The 21,164-nt window shown below is 50.2% G+C and overlaps 2 protein-coding genes across 2 annotated transcripts; one reads left to right on the forward strand and one right to left on the reverse strand.

The window, feature by feature from the left end:
* Positions 1 to 2,308: 2,308 nt before the first annotated feature.
* On the forward strand, positions 2,309 to 14,544 carry IUM83_05530 (uncharacterized protein; the record flags this gene model as incomplete). The annotated part of the gene is made up of 11 exons (XM_067929672.1): positions 2,309 to 2,556; positions 2,622 to 2,861; positions 4,176 to 4,427; positions 5,735 to 5,986; positions 6,900 to 7,098; positions 8,064 to 8,314; positions 9,229 to 9,427; positions 10,398 to 10,648; positions 11,566 to 11,817; positions 12,733 to 12,984; positions 14,289 to 14,544. 11 exons carry the CDS (start codon positions 2,309 to 2,311, stop codon positions 14,542 to 14,544), a joined length of 2,652 nt encoding a protein of 883 aa, XP_067799705.1.
* Positions 14,545 to 15,887: 1,343 nt separating this feature from the next.
* Positions 15,888 to 16,835, reverse strand: IUM83_05531 (jerky protein; the record flags this gene model as incomplete). Its single annotated transcript, XM_067929673.1, has 1 exon — positions 15,888 to 16,835. One exon carries the CDS (start codon positions 16,833 to 16,835, stop codon positions 15,888 to 15,890), a length of 948 nt encoding a protein of 315 aa, XP_067799704.1.
* Positions 16,836 to 21,164: the final 4,329 nt, after the last annotated feature.

Genomic DNA, 21,164 nt, shown 5'->3' on the forward strand with positions numbered 1-21,164 from the left:
GTCGATTAATCAAGATCAGCTCAACTTTGAAGCCCTCAAAGCTTCATCGAAGAAAATGCTGGATGACGCTAGAAAGCGGACGGCGGAAAACGCGCCGGCTACTCGAGCCGCAAAAGGCAGCCGCCTAGGCAAGCCTTTGTTGCCTGCATCGAAGTGACAAATTTGTGATACGGTGTCAAGTCTGGTATTTGAGTAGTAAATTCAATATTTTTGGAGTTCTGTGTGTAGGATGTGTCATTTCATGTATTGCTTGATAGTGAGATTTGGTTGCAACGCAACAGTGTCGATAATAATATTTGTGTTATGGTTGGTTGGTGATGTTGTGTGCCTTTGCTAGACAGTATTGTGAGGTCGAGGAGTGTGCAATAGCATATTTGCAGACAACTCAGCGAACTAGGTCATCTGCGACTTGGCTGGGAACACCAGAGCTGTAAAGCGTTGTTGCTACCACCGGTACAGTTTTTCCTTTTGTGGTTATTACCGCGACAACAGGAGTTATCTAGGGTTTAGCCATGTAGTGATATCTAAGCGTCTTGTAATGTCGTAGGAAAATGATTGTTACCAAGAAATACTTCTCACAGAGGCCGGCTCGATAAGCAACAAATCAGAGAATGCCTTCGGGCAACAATATGCGCCGGCCTCTTCGTTGCCGGCGAGCACCTCACACGGAGTCGGCAAAGGATCACTACGCACATTAGTGAACCTGTGCAGAAAGACGACTGCGCAAATAGAAACTATATAGAGAAACCACTAATCCTTGTCCTTGGACTGAGCAGCGACCGATTTAATAAGATCCACCATCATGGCCAAATGCTGCTGCAGCTGGATGGCAGTCCGAACTTGGGCGTGTTGATTCTGCTGGGCTTCTAGCTGAGCGCGCTGCAGTCGTTCGAGCCCCCAAAACCTACTCGCCGGCGCGTCGCCGCTGCCCTGAGTGTTCTCGTTCCATTCTAATCTACTGCAGCTCCAGCCGACGCTGTGCATCCAGGTGTCGCCTCCACATCGGCGATGACTGCGGCGACTTCGCCCGCCTTGGCGACAGTAGCATCATCCTGCGTGACGTTGGATGGCGGGGACGGTTCACTTGCGCAGGTCTGCTTGGAACTCCTCGAACGCGGCCTGCTTTGCCTGTACATCAACCAACAGTTCGCGCTTGCGCTCATACTCCTCCGACATGCCTGACTTCCTCAGCGCCTACTTTGCCAACTCCCATAGTACTAAATAGCTTCAACGCTGGATTCATAACTACTACAGTAACAGTACTACTATCGGACGACTGTAAAACCTTCAATCCCCGTGATTATCGGCACTACAAAATAGTATTTTAACTATTGCAGGGTGAACTACTGACGGAAAATGTCAATTAGTGTACTGTTTCCAATCGAATTGAACACACTTCATTCTTAGCAAGGTACACAATTAGTAGGAGGTAAACTATTGCCTAGACGGAATCCTTGGAGTCCCAAATCGTGAACTCGTCCAGATTTTCGAGAAGGCCCTCTTCAACATCGTTATCATCGGAATCATCGTCGCGAGAGAGCCACTTGCGGCAAAATATTTCTGCATAGACGTCATGGCGACTGATGTATCAATCTTGGTAACAGGGAGCTAATCCTGCCGCTGCCACAGACCGAGTAACAACGTCGTCAGGCACATCTTTCCAGGCTGTTCCCACCCACTGAGCAATGTCTGTAACTGGAGGCTGCTTCGGGTTTCCACTTTTCGTGTACTGCACGCGGTCCGACGATTTCCATTCGTTGATGATATAGTCGAGAGTTTGTCATGGCAGCCCTTGCTGGGGCGTCTCGATCCACGTGACGACCTCCTTCTTCTTCGACATGGTCTTGGCGAGGCGGGATCCAGGCATGGCGGTGTTGGTTGGTTGGTGCAGGTGCTTGTTGTTGACAGCAAATTGAAAACTGACAATATTTCCGCAGCGCAAGTGCCGGATGTCGTGCTCTAGGATGCCAACGTGAGGTATACATATTGGCGTAGGTACAATAGGAATTGTGTAGTAAACGAGATGATCGGATTCTACAGGGGGTATTCTATTTGGCACCGCAATACTAATTGGCATTTTCCGTTAAGTACCATCGTAGTAGATGATATCAAAATGTGCAATCTACTAGTTACAGTATTATTAGTACTGCTATTATAGTATTGTTTTGTACTACTCAGTCGGATTACCGCGACAGATGATTACGGTCGGAGATCAGGTACCAAGGCGAGTGAGGTCAGGACGTCGATGCCGGCGCTAATGGCAGAGCAGGCATCGGCGTCCTGAAGTGTCCTCACTCGCCTTTTATCCATGCGCGTCGTAGTGCCAAGAAACAGGGTTATTGCCCTCGTCAAGGAGGAGACCGCCGCACGCAACGCCGTCCTCGGCGCTTCTGGTCCGGAAAACAGCGTTCGCATGATCAACAAGGCCATGCGAACGCTGTACATGGCCGCGGTCAACCGCAACTTCACCGAAACCCAGATTCGGTTGGGGGCGCGCAGATTCCTGAGGGAATGCGAGCGCGGCCAAGCTGTTCAGGACTCCACTGTGGTTGCCTGGTACAACCTCGGGCCGGAGGATCCGCCGGCTCAAGAACCGCCGCCAACCCCGCCCGCGGCTCAAGGCCCAGAGGCAGCGCCCCTGAGCCAAGCCGTGGAGCACCTCGCCGGGTTGCCGTCGTGGCTAACCCCGACGATCAGGAGTTCCCGTTCCGCGAGATCGTCGAAGAGCGACTGACGACGGAGGGCGCGTTCCTGCTGGTGGACTGGGAGTCCAGCTACGTGCCGGTCGGCAACGTTCACCCGGATCTCGTCCGCGAGTTCCGGAATGAACGACTCAACGGACGCGCGGACTTCAGGAACATGTAAGGGCTGCTATGCACTACACTTGTAGGGAGGCAACCATTAAGCAATCGATAGAATTTGGCATTGCTGTAAATTCATTATGCTAGGTTTCTTTAGCAATTTGTACACTAGGCTGGCCGGGTGTTTGGAGGCTGTTGCACTCCAAGCACCTCGCAAACAGGGGTTGGCTTCCTTGCGAAACCTTGGACGCTAGATGGCTGTCGCTTGCCAAGTGCCCCCACTGCTTGGTGGCATCTCGCTCGCCAAACAGTGGTGGTCCAACAGTACTCACACCCAAGTGCATACAATAATATACAAATGCACATGTATACATGTATAATCAACAAATACTCAACTCAAACACCTCAATTGTAGGAAGTCGGGTCTTGTTACACTGCTTGCATTATATATATAGTACACAGCACCAAAACAATTAACAAAGCTAGATCACAATTCATCCCTACACGAGGCCGACAGCGTGGGGCCGAGCAGCAAGGTCAACGTGGGGAGGAGCAGCAGGCGCGCAGTAAAGTGAGTTCAAGAGAATCTTGCTGTAAGAGGGAATCTTACTATCCCCTGTCGTAATACTCACTTTTATGTCCCTTCGGTTGCAAAACATATGGTATTGCCAACATTTCCTGCTTTGATATCCGCACAAAATGCTTAGTGTAAACGTATGTGGGTATGCACGGGCTCTGCCTCAGAGCACCCGTAGACCCAGTCATGGAGCAACGCCCAGCGCTTACCCTGAGCCAACACGCGACAGTATCGTGCATGGGGGATCCGCTTGATGCGGTGGGGACGTTCAAGAGTTGTCGTCAACCACGCAGGGACTTCTGTAGACTCCACCATCCCTACCGACGAGTGCATCGTCTCCGCCGAAGAGCGAACCCCGCCGAAGAGTGAACGGCCAACTGCCGAGGCTTCGCGCAAACGTACCGAGACGCTGTCGATTGAACATAAGCTCCAGGGGGGGCCTACTTTAGCTCACTACTGCGGCTTACACGTGCACGAACGTGTATGAGTATGCGTAAGGTTATCTGTAACTTGCATTCATACACTCGAGTCCACGAGTATAATTTAAATCATAGAATGTAACGGTTACACACACAAGTGACAACGGTCACTTGTGCATGACATTGTCACTTACGGTTTAATAGATAAATATCTGTTAAAGGTTTTAGATACTTCCTCACATTGGTGTAAGTCACACCAATGGATACATTGAAGTGGGCCACCACAATGAGCGGTCCACACCTACCCAAAGATCCTATTAGTAGAAAGCAGCATCTTTCTACCAATTAGAGACGTGCATATTGGCGGGGCTCTGACAGCCGCGGCTCAAGGCCCAGAGGCAGCGCCCCTGAGCCAAGCCGTGGAGCACCTCGCCGGGTTGCCGTCGTGGCTAACCCCGACGATCAGGAGTTTCCGTTCCGCGAGATCGTCGAAGAGCGACTGACGACGGAGGGCGCGTTCCTGCTGGTGGACTGGGAGTCCAGCTACGTGCCGGTCGGCAACGTTCACCCGGATCTCGTCCGCGAGTTCCGGAATGAACGACGCAACGGACGCGCGGACTTCAGGAACATGTAAGAGCTGCTATGCACTACACTTGTAGGGAGGCAACCATTAAGCAATCGATAGAATTTGGCATTGCTGTAAATTCATTATGCTAGGTTTCTTTAGCAATTTGTACACTAGGCAGGCCGGGTGTTTGGAGGCTGTTGCACTCCAAGCACCTCGCAAACAAGGGTTGGCTTCCTTGCGAAACCTTGGACGCTAGATGGCTGTCGCTTGTCAAGTGCCCCCACTGCTTGGTGGCATCTCGCTCGCCAAACAGTGGTGGTCCAACAGTACTCATACCCAAGTGCATACAATAATATACAAATGCACATATATACATGTATAATCAACAAATACTCAACTCGAACACCTCAATTGTAGGAAGTCGGGTCTTGTTATACTGCTTGCATTATATATATAGTACACAGCACCAAAACAATTAACAAAGCTAGATCACAATTCATCCCTACACGAGGCCGACAGCGTGGGGCCGAGCAGCAAGGTCAACGTGGGGAGGAGCAGCAGGCGCGCGGTAAAGTGAGTTAAAAGAGAATCTTACTATAAGAGGGAGTCTTACTATCCCCTGTCGTAATACTCACTTTTATGTTCCTTCGGTTGCAAAACATGTGGTATTGCCAACATTTCCTGCTTTGATATCCGCACAAAATGCTCAGTGTAAACGTATGTGGGTATGCACGCAGAGCACCCGTAGACCCAGTCATGGAGCAACGCCCAGCGCTTACCCTGAGCCAACACGCGACAGTATCGTGCATGGGGGATCCGCTTGACGCGGTGGGAGCGTTCAAGAGTTGTCGTCAACCACGCAGGGACTTCTGTAGACTCCACCATCCCTACCGACGAGTGCATCGTCTCCGCCGAAGAGCGAACCCCGCCGAAGAGTGAACGGCCAACTGCCGAGGCTTCGCGCAAGCGTACCAAGACGCTGTCGATTGAAGATAAGCTCCAGGTGGGCCTACTTTAGCTCACTACTGCGGCTTACACGTGCGCGAACGTGTATGAGGATGCGTAAGGTTATCTGTAACTTGCATTAATACACTCGAGTCCACGAGTATAATTTAAATCATAGAATGTAACGGGGTTACACACACAAGTGACAACGGTCACTTGTGCATGACATTTGTCACTTACGGTTTAATAGATAAATATCTGTTAAAGGTTTTAGATACTTCCTCACATTGGTGTAAGTCACACCAATGGATACATTGAAGTGGGCCACCACAATGAGCGGTCCACACCTACCCAAAGATCCTATTAGTAGAAAGCAGCATCTTTCTACCAATTAGAGACGTGCATATTGGCGGGGCTCTGACAGCCGCGGCTCAAGGCCCAGAGGCAGCGCCCCTGAGCCAAGCCGTGGAGCACCTCGCCGGGTTGCCGTCGTGGCTAACCCCGACGATCAGGAGTTTCCGTTCCGCGAGATCGTCGAAGAGCGACTGACGACGGAGGGCGCGTTCCTGCTAGTGGACTGGGAGTCCAGCTACGTGCCGGTCGGCAACGTTCACCCGGATCTCGTCCGCGAGTTCCGGAATGAACGACGCAACGGACGCGCGGACTTCAGGAACATGTAAGAGCTGCTATGCACTACACTTGTAGGGAGGCAACCATTAAGCAATCGATAGAATTTGGCATTGCTGTAAATTCATTATGCTAGGTTTCTTTAGCAATTTGTACACTAGGCAGGCCGGGTGTTTGGAGGCTGTTGCACTCCAAGCACCTCGCAAACAAGGGTTGGCTTCCTTGCGAAACCTTGGACGCTAGATGGCTGTCGCTTGTCAAGTGCCCCACTGCTTGGTGGCATCTCGCTCGCCAAACAGTGGTGGTCCAACAGTACTCATACCCAAGTGCATACAATAATATACAAATGCACATATATACATGTATAATCAACAAATACTCAACTCGAACACCTCAATTGTAGGAAGTCGGGTCTTGTTATACTGCTTGCATTATATATATAGTACACAGCACCAAAACAATTAACAAAGCTAGATCACAATTCATCCCTACACGAGGCCGACAGCGTGGGGCCGAGCAGCAAGGTCAAGTGAACGGCCAACTGCCGAGGCTTCGCGCAAGCGTACCAAGACGCTGTCGATTGAAGATAAGCTCCAGGTGGGCCTACTTTAGCTCACTACTGCGGCTTACATGTGCGCGAACGTGTATGAGGATGCGTAAGGTTATCTGTAACTTGCATTAATACACTCGAGTCCACGAGTATAATTTAAATCATAGAATGTAACGGGGTTACACACACAAGTGACAACGGTCACTTGTGCATGACATTGTCACTTACGGTTTAATAGATAAATATCTGTTAAAGGTTTTAGATACTTCCTCACATTGGTGTAAGTCACACCAATGGATACATTGAAGTGGGCCACCACAATGAGCGGTCCACACCTACCCAAAGATCCTATTAGTAGAAAGCAGCATCTTTCTACCAATTAGAGACGTGTATATTGGCGGGGCTCTGACAGCCGCGGCTCAAGGCCCAGAGGCAGCGCCCCTGAGCCAAGCCGTGGAGCACCTCGCCGGGTTGCCGTCGTGGCTAACCCCGACGATCAGGAGTTCCCGTTCCGCGAGATCGTCGAAGAGCGACTGACGACGGAGGGCGCGTTCCTGCTGGTGGACTGGGAGTCCAGCTACGTGCCGGTCGGCAACGTTCACCCGGATCTCGTCCGCGAGTTCCGGAATGAACGACGCAACGGACGCGCGGACTTCAGGAACATGTAAGAGCTGCTATGCACTACACTTGTAGGGAGGCAACCATTAAGCAATCGATAGAATTTGGCATTGCTGTAAATTCATTATGCTAGGTTTCTTTAGCAATTTGTACACTAGGCAGGCCGGGTGTTTGGAGGCTGTTGCACTCCAAGCACCTCGCAAACAAGGGTTGGCTTCCTTGCGAAACCTTGGACGCTAGATGGCTGTCGCTTGTCAAGTGCCCCACTGCTTGGTGGCATCTCGCTCGCCAAACAGTGGTGGTCCAACAGTACTCATACCCAAGTGCATACAATAATATACAAATGCACATATATACATGTATAATCAACAAATACTCAACTCGAACACCTCAATTGTAGGAAGTCGGGTCTTGTTATACTGCTTGCATTATATATATAGTACACAGCACCAAAACAATTAACAAAGCTAGATCACAATTCATCCCTACACGAGGCCGACAGCGTGGGGCCGAGCAGCAAGGTCAAGTGAACGGCCAACTGCCGAGGCTTCGCGCAAGCGTACCAAGACGCTGTCGATTGAAGATAAGCTCCAGGTGGGCCTACTTTAGCTCACTACTGCGGCTTACACGTGCGCGAACGTGTATGAGGATGCGTAAGGTTATCTGTAACTTGCATTAATACACTCGAGTCCACGAGTATAATTTAAATCATAGAATGTAACGGGGTTACACACAAGTGACAACGGTCACTTGTGCATGACATTTGTCACTTACGGTTTAATAGATAAATATCTGTTAAAGGTTTTAGATACTTCCTCACATTGGTGTAAGTCACACCAATGGATACATTGAAGTGGGCCACCACAATGAGCGGTCCACACCTACCCAAAGATCCTATTAGTAGAAAGCAGCATCTTTCTACCAATTAGAGACGTGCATATTGGCGGGGCTCTGACAGCCGCGGCTCAAGGCCCAGAGGCAGCGCCCTGAGCCAAGCCGTGGAGCACCTCGCCGGGTTGCCGTCGTGGCTAACCCCGACGATCAGGAGTTCCCGTTCCGCGAGATCGTCGAAGAGCGACTGACGACGGAGGGCGCGTTCCTGCTGGTGGACTGGGAGTCCAGCTACGTGCCGGTCGGCAACGTTCACCCGGATCTCGTCCGCGAGTTCCGGAATGAACGACGCAACGGACGCGCGGACTTCAGGAACATGTAAGAGCTGCTATGCACTACACTTGTAGGGAGGCAACCATTAAGCAATCGATAGAATTTGGCATTGCTGTAAATTCATTATGCTAGGTTTCTTTAGCAATTTGTACACTAGGCAGGCCGGGTGTTTGGAGGCTGTTGCACTCCAAGCACCTCGCAAACAAGGGTTGGCTTCCTTGCGAAACCTTGGACGCTAGATGGCTGTCGCTTGTCAAGTGCCCCACTGCTTGGTGGCATCTCGCTCGCCAAACAGTGGTGGTCCAACAGTACTCATACCCAAGTGCATACAATAATATACAAATGCACATATATACATGTATAATCAACAAATACTCAACTCGAACACCTCAATTGTAGGAAGTCGGGTCTTGTTATACTGCTTGCATTATATATATAGTACACAGCACCAAAACAATTAACAAAGCTAGATCACAATTCATCCCTACACGAGGCCGACAGCGTGGGGCCGAGCAGCAAGGTCAAGTGAACGGCCAACTGCCGAGGCTTCGCGCAAGCGTACCAAGACGCTGTCGATTGAAGATAAGCTCCAGGTGGGCCTACTTTAGCTCACTACTGCGGCTTACATGTGCGCGAACGTGTATGAGGATGCGTAAGGTTATCTGTAACTTGCATTAATACACTCGAGTCCACGAGTATAATTTAAATCATAGAATGTAACGGGGTTACACACACAAGTGACAACGGTCACTTGTGCATGACATTTGTCACTTACGGTTTAATAGATAAATATCTGTTAAAGGTTTTAGATACTTCCTCACATTGGTGTAAGTCACACCAATGGATACATTGAAGTGGGCCACCACAATGAGCGGTCCACACCTACCCAAAGATCCTATTAGTAGAAAGCAGCATCTTTCTACCAATTAGAGACGTGCATATTGGCGGGGCTCTGACAGCCGCGGCTCAAGGCCCAGAGGCAGCGCCCCTGAGCCAAGCCGTGGAGCACCTCGCCGGGTCGCCGTCGTGGCTAACCCCGACGATCAGGAGTTCCCGTTCCGCGAGATCGTCGAAGAGCGACTGACGACGGAGGGCGCGTTCCTGCTGGTGGACTGGGAGTCCAGCTACGTGCCGGTCGGCAACGTTCACCCGGATCTCGTCCGCGAGTTCCGGAATGAACGACGCAACGGACGCGCGGACTTCAGGAACATGTAAGAGCTGCTATGCACTACACTTGTAGGGAGGCAACCATTAAGCAATCGATAGAATTTGGCATTGCTGTAAATTCATTATGCTAGGTTTCTTTAGCAATTTGTACACTAGGCAGGCCGGGTGTTTGGAGGCTGTTGCACTCCAAGCACCTCGCAAACAAGGGTTGGCTTCCTTGCGAAACCTTGGACGCTAGATGGCTGTCGCTTGTCAAGTGCCCCCACTGCTTGGTGGCATCTCGCTCGCCAAACAGTGGTGGTCCAACAGTACTCATACCCAAGTGCATACAATAATATACAAATGCACATATATACATGTATAATCAACAAATACTCAACTCGAACACCTCAATTGTAGGAAGTCGGGTCTTGTTATACTGCTTGCATTATATATATATAGTACACAGCACCAAAACAATTAACAAAGCTAGATCACAATTCATCCCTACACGAGGCCGACAGCGTGGGGCCGAGCAGCAAGGTCAAGTGAACGGCCAACTGCCGAGGCTTCGCGCAAGCGTACCAAGACGCTGTCGATTGAAGATAAGCTCCAGGTGGGCCTACTTTAGCTCACTACTGCGGCTTACATGTGCGCGAACGTGTATGAGGATGCGTAAGGTTATCTGTAACTTGCATTAATACACTCGAGTCCACGAGTATAATTTAAATCATAGAATGTAACGGGGTTACACACACAAGTGACAACGGTCACTTGTGCATGACATTTGTCACTTACGGTTTAATAGATAAATATCTGTTAAAGGTTTTAGATACTTCCTCACATTGGTGTAAGTCACACCAATGGATACATTGAAGTGGGCCACCACAATGAGCGGTCCACACCTACCCAAAGATCCTATTAGTAGAAAGCAGCATCTTTCTACCAATTAGAGACGTGCATATTGGCGGGGCTCTGACAGCCGCGGCTCAAGGCCCAGAGGCAGCGCCCTGAGCCAAGCCGTGGAGCACCTCGCCGGGTCGCCGTCGTGGCTAACCCCGACGATCAGGAGTTCCCGTTCCGCGAGATCGTCGAAGAGCGACTGACGACGGAGGGCGCGTTCCTGCTGGTGGACTGGGAGTCCAGCTACGTGCCGGTCGGCAACGTTCACCCGGATCTCGTCCGCGAGTTCCGGAATGAACGACGCAACGGACGCGCGGACTTCAGGAACATGTAAGAGCTGCTATGCACTACACTTGTAGGGAGGCAACCATTAAGCAATCGATAGAATTTGGCATTGCTGTAAATTCATTATGCTAGGTTTCTTTAGCAATTTGTACACTAGGCAGGCCGGGTGTTTGGAGGCTGTTGCACTCCAAGCACCTCGCAAACAAGGGTTGGCTTCCTTGCGAAACCTTGGACGCTAGATGGCTGTCGCTTGTCAAGTGCCCCCACTGCTTGGTGGCATCTCGCTCGCCAAACAGTGGTGGTCCAACAGTACTCATACCCAAGTGCATACAATAATATACAAATGCACATATATACATGTATAATCAACAAATACTCAACTCGAACACCTCAATTGTAGGAAGTCGGGTCTTGTTATACTGCTTGCATTATATATATATAGTACACAGCACCAAAACAATTAACAAAGCTAGATCACAATTCATCCCTACACGAGGCCGACAGCGTGGGGCCGAGCAGCAAGGTCAAGTGAACGGCCAACTGCCGAGGCTTCGCGCAAGCGTACCAAGACGCTGTCGATTGAAGATAAGCTCCAGGTGGGCCTACTTTAGCTCACTACTGCGGCTTACATGTGCGCGAACGTGTATGAGGATGCGTAAGGTTATCTGTAACTTGCATTAATACACTCGAGTCCACGAGTATAATTTAAATCATAGAATGTAACGGGGTTACACACACAAGTGACAACGGTCACTTGTGCATGACATTTGTCACTTACGGTTTAATAGATAAATATCTGTTAAAGGTTTTAGATACTTCCTCACATTGGTGTAAGTCACACCAATGGATACATTGAAGTGGGCCACCACAATGAGCGGTCCACACCTACCCAAAGATCCTATTAGTAGAAAGCAGCATCTTTCTACCAATTAGAGACGTGCATATTGGCGGGGCTCTGACAGCCGCGGCTCAAGGCCCAGAGGCAGCGCCCCTGAGCCAAGCCGTGGAGCACCTCGCCGGGTTGCCGTCGTGGCTAACCCCGACGATCAGGAGTTTCCGTTCCGCGAGATCGTCGAAGAGCGACTGACGACGGAGGGCGCGTTCCTGCTGGTGGACTGGGAGTCCAGCTACGTGCCGGTCGGCAACGTTCACCCGGATCTCGTCCGCGAGTTCCGGAATGAACGACGCAACGGACGCGCGGACTTCAGGAACATGTAAGAGCTGCTATGCACTACACTTGTAGGGAGGCAACCATTAAGCAATCGATAGAATTTGGCATTGCTGTAAATTCATTATGCTAGGTTTCTTTAGCAATTTGTACACTAGGCAGGCCGGGTGTTTGGAGGCTGTTGCACTCCAAGCACCTCGCAAACAAGGGTTGGCTTCCTTGCGAAATCTTGGACGCTAGATGGCTGTCGCTTGTCAAGTGCCCCCACTGCTTGGTGGCATCTCGCTCGCCAAACAGTGGTGGTCCAACAGTACTCATACCCAAGTGCATACAATAATATACAAATGCACATATATACATGTATAATCAACAAATACTCAACTCGAACACCTCAATTGTAGGAAGTCGGGTCTTGTTATACTGCTTGCATTATATATATAGTACACAGCACCAAAACAATTAACAAAGCTAGATCACAATTCATCCCTACACGAGGCCGACAGCGTGGGGCCGAGCAGCAAGGTCAAGTGAACGGCCAACTGCCGAGGCTTCGCGCAAGCGTACCAAGACGCTGTCGATTGAAGATAAGCTCCAGGTGGGCCTACTTTAGCTCACTACTGCGGCTTACATGTGCGCGAACGTGTATGAGGATGCGTAAGGTTATCTGTAACTTGCATTAATACACTCGAGTCCACGAGTATAATTTAAATCATAGAATGTAACGGGGTTACACACACAAGTGACAACGGTCACTTGTGCATGACATTTGTCACTTACGGTTTAATAGATAAATATCTGTTAAAGGTTTTAGATACTTCCTCACATTGGTGTAAGTCACACCAATGGATACATTGAAGTGGGCCACCACAATGAGCGGTCCACACCTACCCAAAGATCCTATTAGTAGAAAGCAGCATCTTTCTACCAATTAGAGACGTGCATATTGGCGGGGCTCTGACAGCCGCGGCTCAAGGCCCAGAGGCAGCGCCCCTGAGCCAAGCCGTGGAACACCTCGCCGGGTTGCCGTCGTGGCTAACCCCGACGATCAGGAGTTTCCGTTCCGCGAGATCGTCGAAGAGCGACTGACGACGGAGGGCGCGTTCCTGCTGGTGGACTGGGAGTCCAGCTACGTGCCGGTCGGCAACGTTCACCCGGATCTCGTCCGCGAGTTCCGGAATGAACGACGCAACGGACGCGCGGACTTCAGGAACATGTAAGAGCTGCTATGCACTACACTTGTAGGGAGGCAACCATTAAGCAATCGATAGAATTTGGCATTGCTGTAAATTCATTATGCTAGGTTTCTTTAGCAATTTGTACACTAGGCAGGCCGGGTGTTTGGAGGCTGTTGCACTCCAAGCACCTCGCAAACAAGGGTTGGCTTCCTTGCGAAACCTTGGACGCTAGATGGCTGTCGCTTGTCAAGTGCCCCACTGCTTGGTAGCATCTCGCTCGCCAAACAGTGGTGGTCCAACAGTACTCATACCCAAGTGCATACAATAATATACAAATGCACATATATACATGTATAATCAACAAATACTCAACTCGAACACCTCAATTGTAGGAAGTCGGGTCTTGTTATACTGCTTGCATTATATATATAGTACACAGCACCAAAACAATTAACAAAGCTAGATCACAATTCATCCCTACACGAGGCCGACAGCGTGGGGCCGAGCAGCAAGGTCAACGTGGGGAGGAGCAGCAGGCGCGCGGTAAAGTGAGTTCAAAGAGAATCTTGCTGTAAGAGGGAGTCTTACTATCCCCTGTCGTAATACTCACTTTTATGTTCCTTCGGTTGCAAAACATGTGGTATTGCCAACATTTCCTGCTTTGATATCCGCACAAAATGCTCAGTGTAAACGTATGTGGGTATGCACGCAGAGCACCCGTAGACCCAGTCATGGAGCAACGCCCAGCGCTTACCCTGAGCCAACACGCGACAGTATCGTGCATGGGGGATCCGCTTGACGCGGTGGGAGCGTTCAAGAGTTGTCGTCAACCACGCAGGGACTTCTGTAGACTCCACCATCCCTACCGACGAGTGCATCGTCTCCGCCGAAGAGCGAACCCCGCCGAAGAGTGAACGGCCAACTGCCGAGGCTTCGCGCAAGCGTACCAAGACGCTGTCGATTGAAGATAAGCTCCAGGTGGGCCTACTTTAGCTCACTACTGCGGCTTACACGTGCGCGAACGTGTATGAGGATGCGTAAGGTTATCTGTAACTTGCATTAATACACTCGAGTCCACGAGTATAATTTAAATCATAGAATGTAACGGGGTTACACACAAGTGACAACGGTCACTTGTGCATGACATTTGTCACTTACGGTTTAATAGATAAATATCTGTTAAAGGTTTTAGATACTTCCTCACATTGGTGTAAGTCACACCAATGGATACATTGAAGTGGGCCACCACAATGAGCGGTCCACACCTACCCAAAGATCCTATTAGTAGAAAGCAGCATCTTTCTACCAATTAGAGACGTGCATATTGGCGGGGCTCTGACAGCCGCGGCTCAAGGCCCAGAGGCAGCGCCCCTGAGCCAAGCCGTGGAGCACCTCGCCGAGTTGCCGTCGTGGCTAACCCCGACGATCAGGAGTTTCCGTTCCGCGAGATCGTCGAAGAGCGACTGACGACGGAGGGCGCGTTCCTGCTGGTGGACTGGGAGTCCAGCTACGTGCCGGTCGGCAACGTTCACCCGGATCTCGTCCGCGAGTTCCGGAATGAACGACGCAACGGACGCGCGGACTTCAGGAACATGTAAGAGCTGCTATGCACTACACTTGTAGGGAGGCAACCATTAAGCAATCGATAGAATTTGGCATTGCTGTAAATTCATTATGCTAGGTTTCTTTAGCAATTTGTACACTAGGCTGGCCGGGTGTTTGGAGGCTGTTGCACTCCAAGCACCTCGCAAACAGGGGTTGGCTTCCTTGCGAAACCTTGGACGCTAGATGGCTGTCGCTTGCCAAGTGCCCCCACTGCTTGGTGGCATCTCGCTCGCCAAACAGTGGTGGTCCAACAGTACTCACACCCAAGTGCATACAATAATATACAAATGCACATGTATACATGTATAATCAACAAATACTCAACTCAAACACCTCAATTGTAGGAAGTCGGGTCTTGTTACACTGCTTGCATTATATATATAGTACACAGCACCAAAACAATTAACAAAGCTAGATCACAATTCATCCCTACACGAGGCCGACAGCGTGGGGCCGAGCAGCAAGGTCAACGTGGGGAGGAGCAGCAGGCGCGCAGTAAAGTGAGTAAGAGGGAATCTTACTATAAGAGGGAATCTTACTATCCCCTGTCGTAATACTCACTTTTATGTCCCTTCGGTTGCAAAACATATGGTATTGCCAACATTTCCTGCTTTGATATCCGCACAAAATGCTTAGTGTAAACGTATGTGGGTATGCACGGGCTCTGCCTCAGAGCACCCGTAGACCCAGTCATGGAGCAACGTCCAGCGCTTACCCTGAGCCAACACGCGATAGTATCGTGCATGGGGGATCCGCTTGATGCGGTGGGGGCGTTCAAGAGTTGTCGTCAACCACGCAGGGACTTCTGTAGACTCCATCATCCCTGTCGGCGGGGTTCGCTCTTCGGCGGCGCTTTAGCTAGAGTATCAGTTTCTATTAGTGGTCTTTGGAGTGTGACCGGAGGCAATTTTCCCGTTTGGTATTGCTATGCAGTTCTGTTTTAGCTCCGATCACTATGCTATATTCCTTTGGGGCACTAGTGCGGTGGAAGAAACAACTAAACTACCTATCTCCTGGTGCTACAGAAAAAAAATGATAGCGGTACTAGCCTACAACAGAATGTATCTGTTGTTGTGCTGTGCGGTCCGTAAAATAAAATCCTGAGCAGAATCGGACGGTCGTGTTAGAGCTTGCCTGTGACGTCTCATGCTTAAAAAGCGCGACGAGTACGACAACTTTTCAAAGGCTACACATGGAAGCTAATCAACGGGAACTTAAATTTCAAACTAAAAATCGTTATATGTAAATTTCAAGTGCCAACAGCCATATTTGGCACGAAATACGATCGATTCAACGCTATGACCGAAATCCAGTCAACGATAAGCAAATTTGACATTCAGAAATTGATCATGCTCGCCGATCCCGTCATCCTCCATCTCAACTTGAAAACTTCTTCTTGATGCGCCCTATCTGGTTGACACTTGCCGAACTCGTCGGCGATATCCTTGTACGGAACCTGGTCGGTCACCATTTTGAAAACAGCGGCCTTGTCCTCGTCGGAAAGCTTGCCACGCTTGCGCATTTTCGGTGGCGACAGATCACGGAGAGCACTAGCATCGACGGTCGGGATGGTTTTCCGCTCCAACTCTGTTGCGTCTTCAGCGTTCGCACAGGCGATCAGAATTAGGTGTTTAGCTTTCTTGATCCGGCTCATCTGCTGCGCGCTGACGCCAAAGTCCTCCGCGATCGCCTTTTGCACGTCTCCAATTTCGAGGCACTTCAGAATCGCTGCTTTGTCGGCCAGCGAAATCACTACGCGCTTCTTGATGTCGGTGTTGTCGCGAGATTTAGCCATGAACGTAAACGCCAGATCCTTCCTCTCCAAATCCGCAGCATCCTGACCTTCGGCACAGCGAGTCATGACAACAGTCTTGTTGGTCTCGATCTTATTCAGTTGTTGGAGGCTGATGTTGTACGCAGCTCCTATGTCGGCCTGCGCTTCCCCGCTTTCAAGGCGCTCGAGAATCTGGTGTTTCTGGCGCAGCGTAGTTGTCACGTGCTTGCGCTTGGCGGGAGGCTGGGTGCTATCGCATTTGGTGTCGGGCGACGTGGTAACACGCGGAAGGTTCTTCTTCGCCAGCACCGCGCAGTCTTCTGCGTTCGCAACCATCTCCAAGATGCGCGTCTTGTTCTTGATGAGCTTTGATATCGCCGAGACGCCGTAGTCCTCTAGGATATGCTTGATGCCTTCGCCAGCCTCCAAACGCTGTATGATCTGAATCTTGGCATCGAACGGGAGCGTCACGCGGGTGCGAGTTGCCTCCACGGCATGGGAGGTGATCATTCTCTGCCGTTGCATTGCCGACGCGCTCGATGCTTCGACGCAATACGCCAGGATGCGCACCTTGTCTCTCTTGATGTTGGTTATTGTTGTTGGGCTGACACTAAACGCCTTGGCGACTTCGACTTGGCTTTCACCTGTGTCTAGACACATTAGCACATGGAGTTTTTCCTCAATCGACAGGTTTGCGCGCAGCTCCGGCACTTAGCGACAGCGGAGGCGATGTACCAGTCGGCAGTGATGATGGGGTTTGCAGTAGCCCCTGCGCGGTTGATGCAGGAGCTACTGCAGACTCGATCACCGCCGGTAATACGTTCTTGGTCATCTTAGAGGGTCTGCAACCTGGGGTAACGGAGATCGCCAATCCCGCAAAAGTTAAGTGTTCGGCGCTTATGGTAGTCAAAATCGGCAGTACAAGGTGAATTCTTCGTAGGGATTTTGTTTCTAAAGTGTTTATTCTAGTTTTAACAGGGATCCTCCGTACGAACTGGGTTGAAAACGTCAATTTAGGGGGAAAAGCCCAAAAAATCATTAAACCCTGAAAAAAAAGATTATTGCTTCCAACACTACGGTAGGCAGTCCACCAACCCCGGGGTGGATGATAAAAGCATATTTGGAGTATTTGTTATGCTAAATGTTTAAACGTATCAAAGTGTTCATCGGAATTGATTGTGCATATTCAAGGGTTTTTCATTCTTTTCGCTTGACTATGTACCGATAGTGTCGCAGTTGCTGTCGCGCTCCGGTGTGCAATAAGGTCGATACCGGGTATCGCGACGGAATCGCTTTTTAGGCGACATGCTGGGTTGAATACTAGTCTCAACGATGCTTTGCCAGACTTCAACACAAACTTGCACTAGAAGTGAATGCCGTCGAACAAAATAGAGACTAGGCACTACAACTGGGCATATCGTCGCAGCCTCAACTTCGAAGACCTTCATTTTAGGTTGCGCTGTCGCGGTGAAGTCGAAATGTTATCCTCGCTGCGTGAAAACTCCTGTCTCGACGTACAAGACCACCAGGAGCTCTTGCGGCGCGTAGAGAGGCCACTCCGATCGACGACATACAATAATGGCAAGGTTTTCGTTGGAGTTTACGAAATTGCCTCTATCCTGGGGGAGGAGTGCAGTAGTGCAGCACAAGTAGTGGACACCTTCTTCAATGGCAAGTATTACGTTGAAGAGGAACTTCTAGAACGAGTTGTGGAAGTCGGTTATGAAGAGTGTACCACTGGAGATATTCGCTGGAATCGCGGTACAGTTCCAATACCTGGTGCGGCTACGGTTTTGCTCAAGGAAGGTGTACTGTGTGAAGGAAAGGTGACGTTGGTGAAGCAACTGGAGTGCCTCGCCGCCAAAGGGGACAGTCGTTTGCGGGACGCACTTCGGGCAACCAGGAAGTCCGTAGAAGAAGCTAAACTAACAAAAAGCACGAACCCTAGCGCGGCAAGTCAAGTAATGATGCATCCGCTGTCAAGCCTGGGACCGCTTGACCCCATCATGTACCCCCACCGTGTTACCGACGATCCAGATAATTGTTACGCTTGGATTGGAGACGGAGGTTGGGTGTACATCATTTCTGTATGCTCTCGGTTTGAATTTGATGGAGAGGAGTGGTACTTGGAGATCGTAAAGGTTGGTGTTACGGTCCGTGATCTACGGGTTCGCGTGGAGGAGGTCATGACTTACTACTCCAGGTATGGTTGTCGCAACTGTGTGCGATGCGTATTGCATACCGATTATCCTGTCGAGTGCGAGGCGATGTACAAGCTCATGGCCTCGCGATATGGTCTTTTACTCCGAGTTCACGACGAAAACAACAAGGAGAGGAAGGAGCTACTGAGTATTTCGCCGTTCCAAATTCTCCTCGTCAGAGATATCCTGATTGCGGTGGCCCACGCCCATTGCTCGGTGTGGACTGCGGTTGCAGACATCGACAGGGTTGTTGCCAATGCCCGCCGAGCTGGGAAGCATGTCCCACCTGTGTTGGAGGTTGACGAACAGGGAAGTGTAGACATCGCTGAGTATGATGAGGATGATGGCGACGTTCGTGATGACAAGCTGCTGGAGAGTGTTATTCTCTACGTGCGTTCGCAACCACCTCCAATATGAACGTCTTGTTCTTGATCAACTTTGAGATCGTCGAGACGCCGTAGTCCTCCAGGATATGCTTGACCCCATCGCCAACTTCCAAACGCTGTATGATCTTAAACTTGGCGTCGAACGGGAGCGTCACGCGGGTGCGAGTTGGCTCCACGTCATGGGAGGTGGCCATTCTCTTCGTGGCATTGGCGACGCGCTTGATGCTTCGACGCAATACGCCAGGGTGTGCACCTTGTCTCTCTTTATGTTGTTTATTGTTCCTGGGCTGACTCTAAACGCCTTGGCGACATCGACTTGGCTTTCCCTTTGAGTCTCTACACAATGGCACCTGGACCTTATCCTCAATTGATCGAATCTATCATGAAGGAATCATAAATGACCATAAAGCACAACTCTATGTCCTCCACATCCCTCCGGCTCTCTCGTTCGCATCGGGGTAGCCGGCAAATTACAGAATGGCCTACTGAGGTTAAATCCACGCAGTGAACTTATTCAGTCGTCGTGTGGCGCACACAGTGTTATTTTACGTTATTGTAATAAAATAACGTTATGTTTAAAAGTATAATACACGTCCTTAAATGTACAAAACCTGATCGATTTTTTTTTGTACTTACGTGTCAAGGGGGCTGATCGGATGATAGCCTTCACATCAGCCAAACGGCAGATCCACGACTTCCTCCAGCGTAATAATAAAGGCGCTGACCAGGATATACAGGTTGGCCGATATGATGATAGCCTTCCCATCAGCGAGATTACCAGCCCTGTCCAACATAGCACTCTCCTCCAGCTTCCTGTCGGGGGTAAGTGTCGAGCCCTTCAGTACCGTTTAGCGGTGTCTTTAGACACACCGGCAAACGATCCTGCGAATATAAATTCTCGGTCGTGCGGCGGTAGCGTAGCGGTGAACCCCGAACCTCTCAAAAGCCCTATCACTATTCGCTGTCGTTGCTACTGTGGATACGAATATGGAGAGGTTGGTGGGCGATGCAGAATGCAGGGCAAATTGTAGTAGACTTGGTCCAGTGAGGTGGTCCACCCGAGGCCCTTGATAGGCATTGACAATATGCTGGCGGGTAGGTCCGACACATCGATCTTGGAATGGTGAGGCAAAGACCGACACGTCACCTCTGTGAAGCAGCTCTCACGATCGGCACGTTTTTTCAACTCCGAAAGCGTGGGGCCCTTGTGGTTTAGCGGAGGTCGATAGTAGGCAGCAGGAATTCTGGCGACTGTAGGTTGTTTGGGTCTACAACCCAACTGTAGTGCTATTTTTGTGCGGATGCGGGGTCTCTTGGTTCGGGTTTCCAGTCTGCACTTCGAGGGGTGGAGCGTCGAAACGCGAGCACTAAAACCGACCACAGAGGCGTGAGCAGCGAAAGTGAAGGTGGGATGGGCACGCGCACGTTATTCTGGTCGAATGCCAAAAAATTAGTTTGCGACCAGTGTAACGGGGTTACACACACAAGTGACAACAGTCCCTTGTGCGTGACAATAGTCACTAGTGGTTCAACAGACATGTATCTGTTAGAAGATAGATACTTCCTCACATTGGTGTAAGGTACACCAATGACTACACTTTCGGCCACAACAATGAGGGCCTGCTAATCTCCCTGATGTGAAGGCTATCATCAAATCGGCCCCTTGACACGTAAGTACAAAAAATTCGATCGTGTTTTGTACATTTAAGGACGTGTATTATACTTTTAAACACAACGTTATTTTCCTATAATAACGTAAAATAACACAATGTGCGCCACAGGACGACTGAATAAGTTCACTGCGTGGATTTACCCTCAGTAGGCCATTCTGTAATTTGCCGATTACCCCCGAAGTGAACAAGAGACGGGCCCGATGCCGCCCCTAAGCTTCTCAAGATAGCAAGCTGGCTCAAGTCTCAAGACCGGCCTCCACGTGACCCATTTGGAGTAACCAATTTTGGCTTCAGAAGAGCCTTTTGCTACTCGTAGCATTGCGCGAAGCCTCGGTCCTTGGCGGCAGCAGAGGCGATATACCAGTCGGTAGTGAAGATCGGGTTTGCAGTAGTCTCTGCGCGGTTGATACAGGGACTACTTCAGACTCGATCACGGCCGATAATACGCTTTTGGCCATCTTAAAGGGTCTGCAACCCAGGGTAAAGGCGATCACCGAGCCCACGAAAGATATGTGCCCAGCGCTTACGGTAGTCAAAACCGGTAGTACAAGGTTAATTATTTGTAGCGATTTTGTTTCT

This window comes from Phytophthora cinnamomi (genome assembly GCF_018691715.1).
Source record: "Phytophthora cinnamomi strain GKB4 chromosome Unknown Contig4, whole genome shotgun sequence".
NCBI classification, from domain to species: Eukaryota; Oomycota; class Peronosporomycetes; order Peronosporales; family Peronosporaceae; genus Phytophthora; species Phytophthora cinnamomi.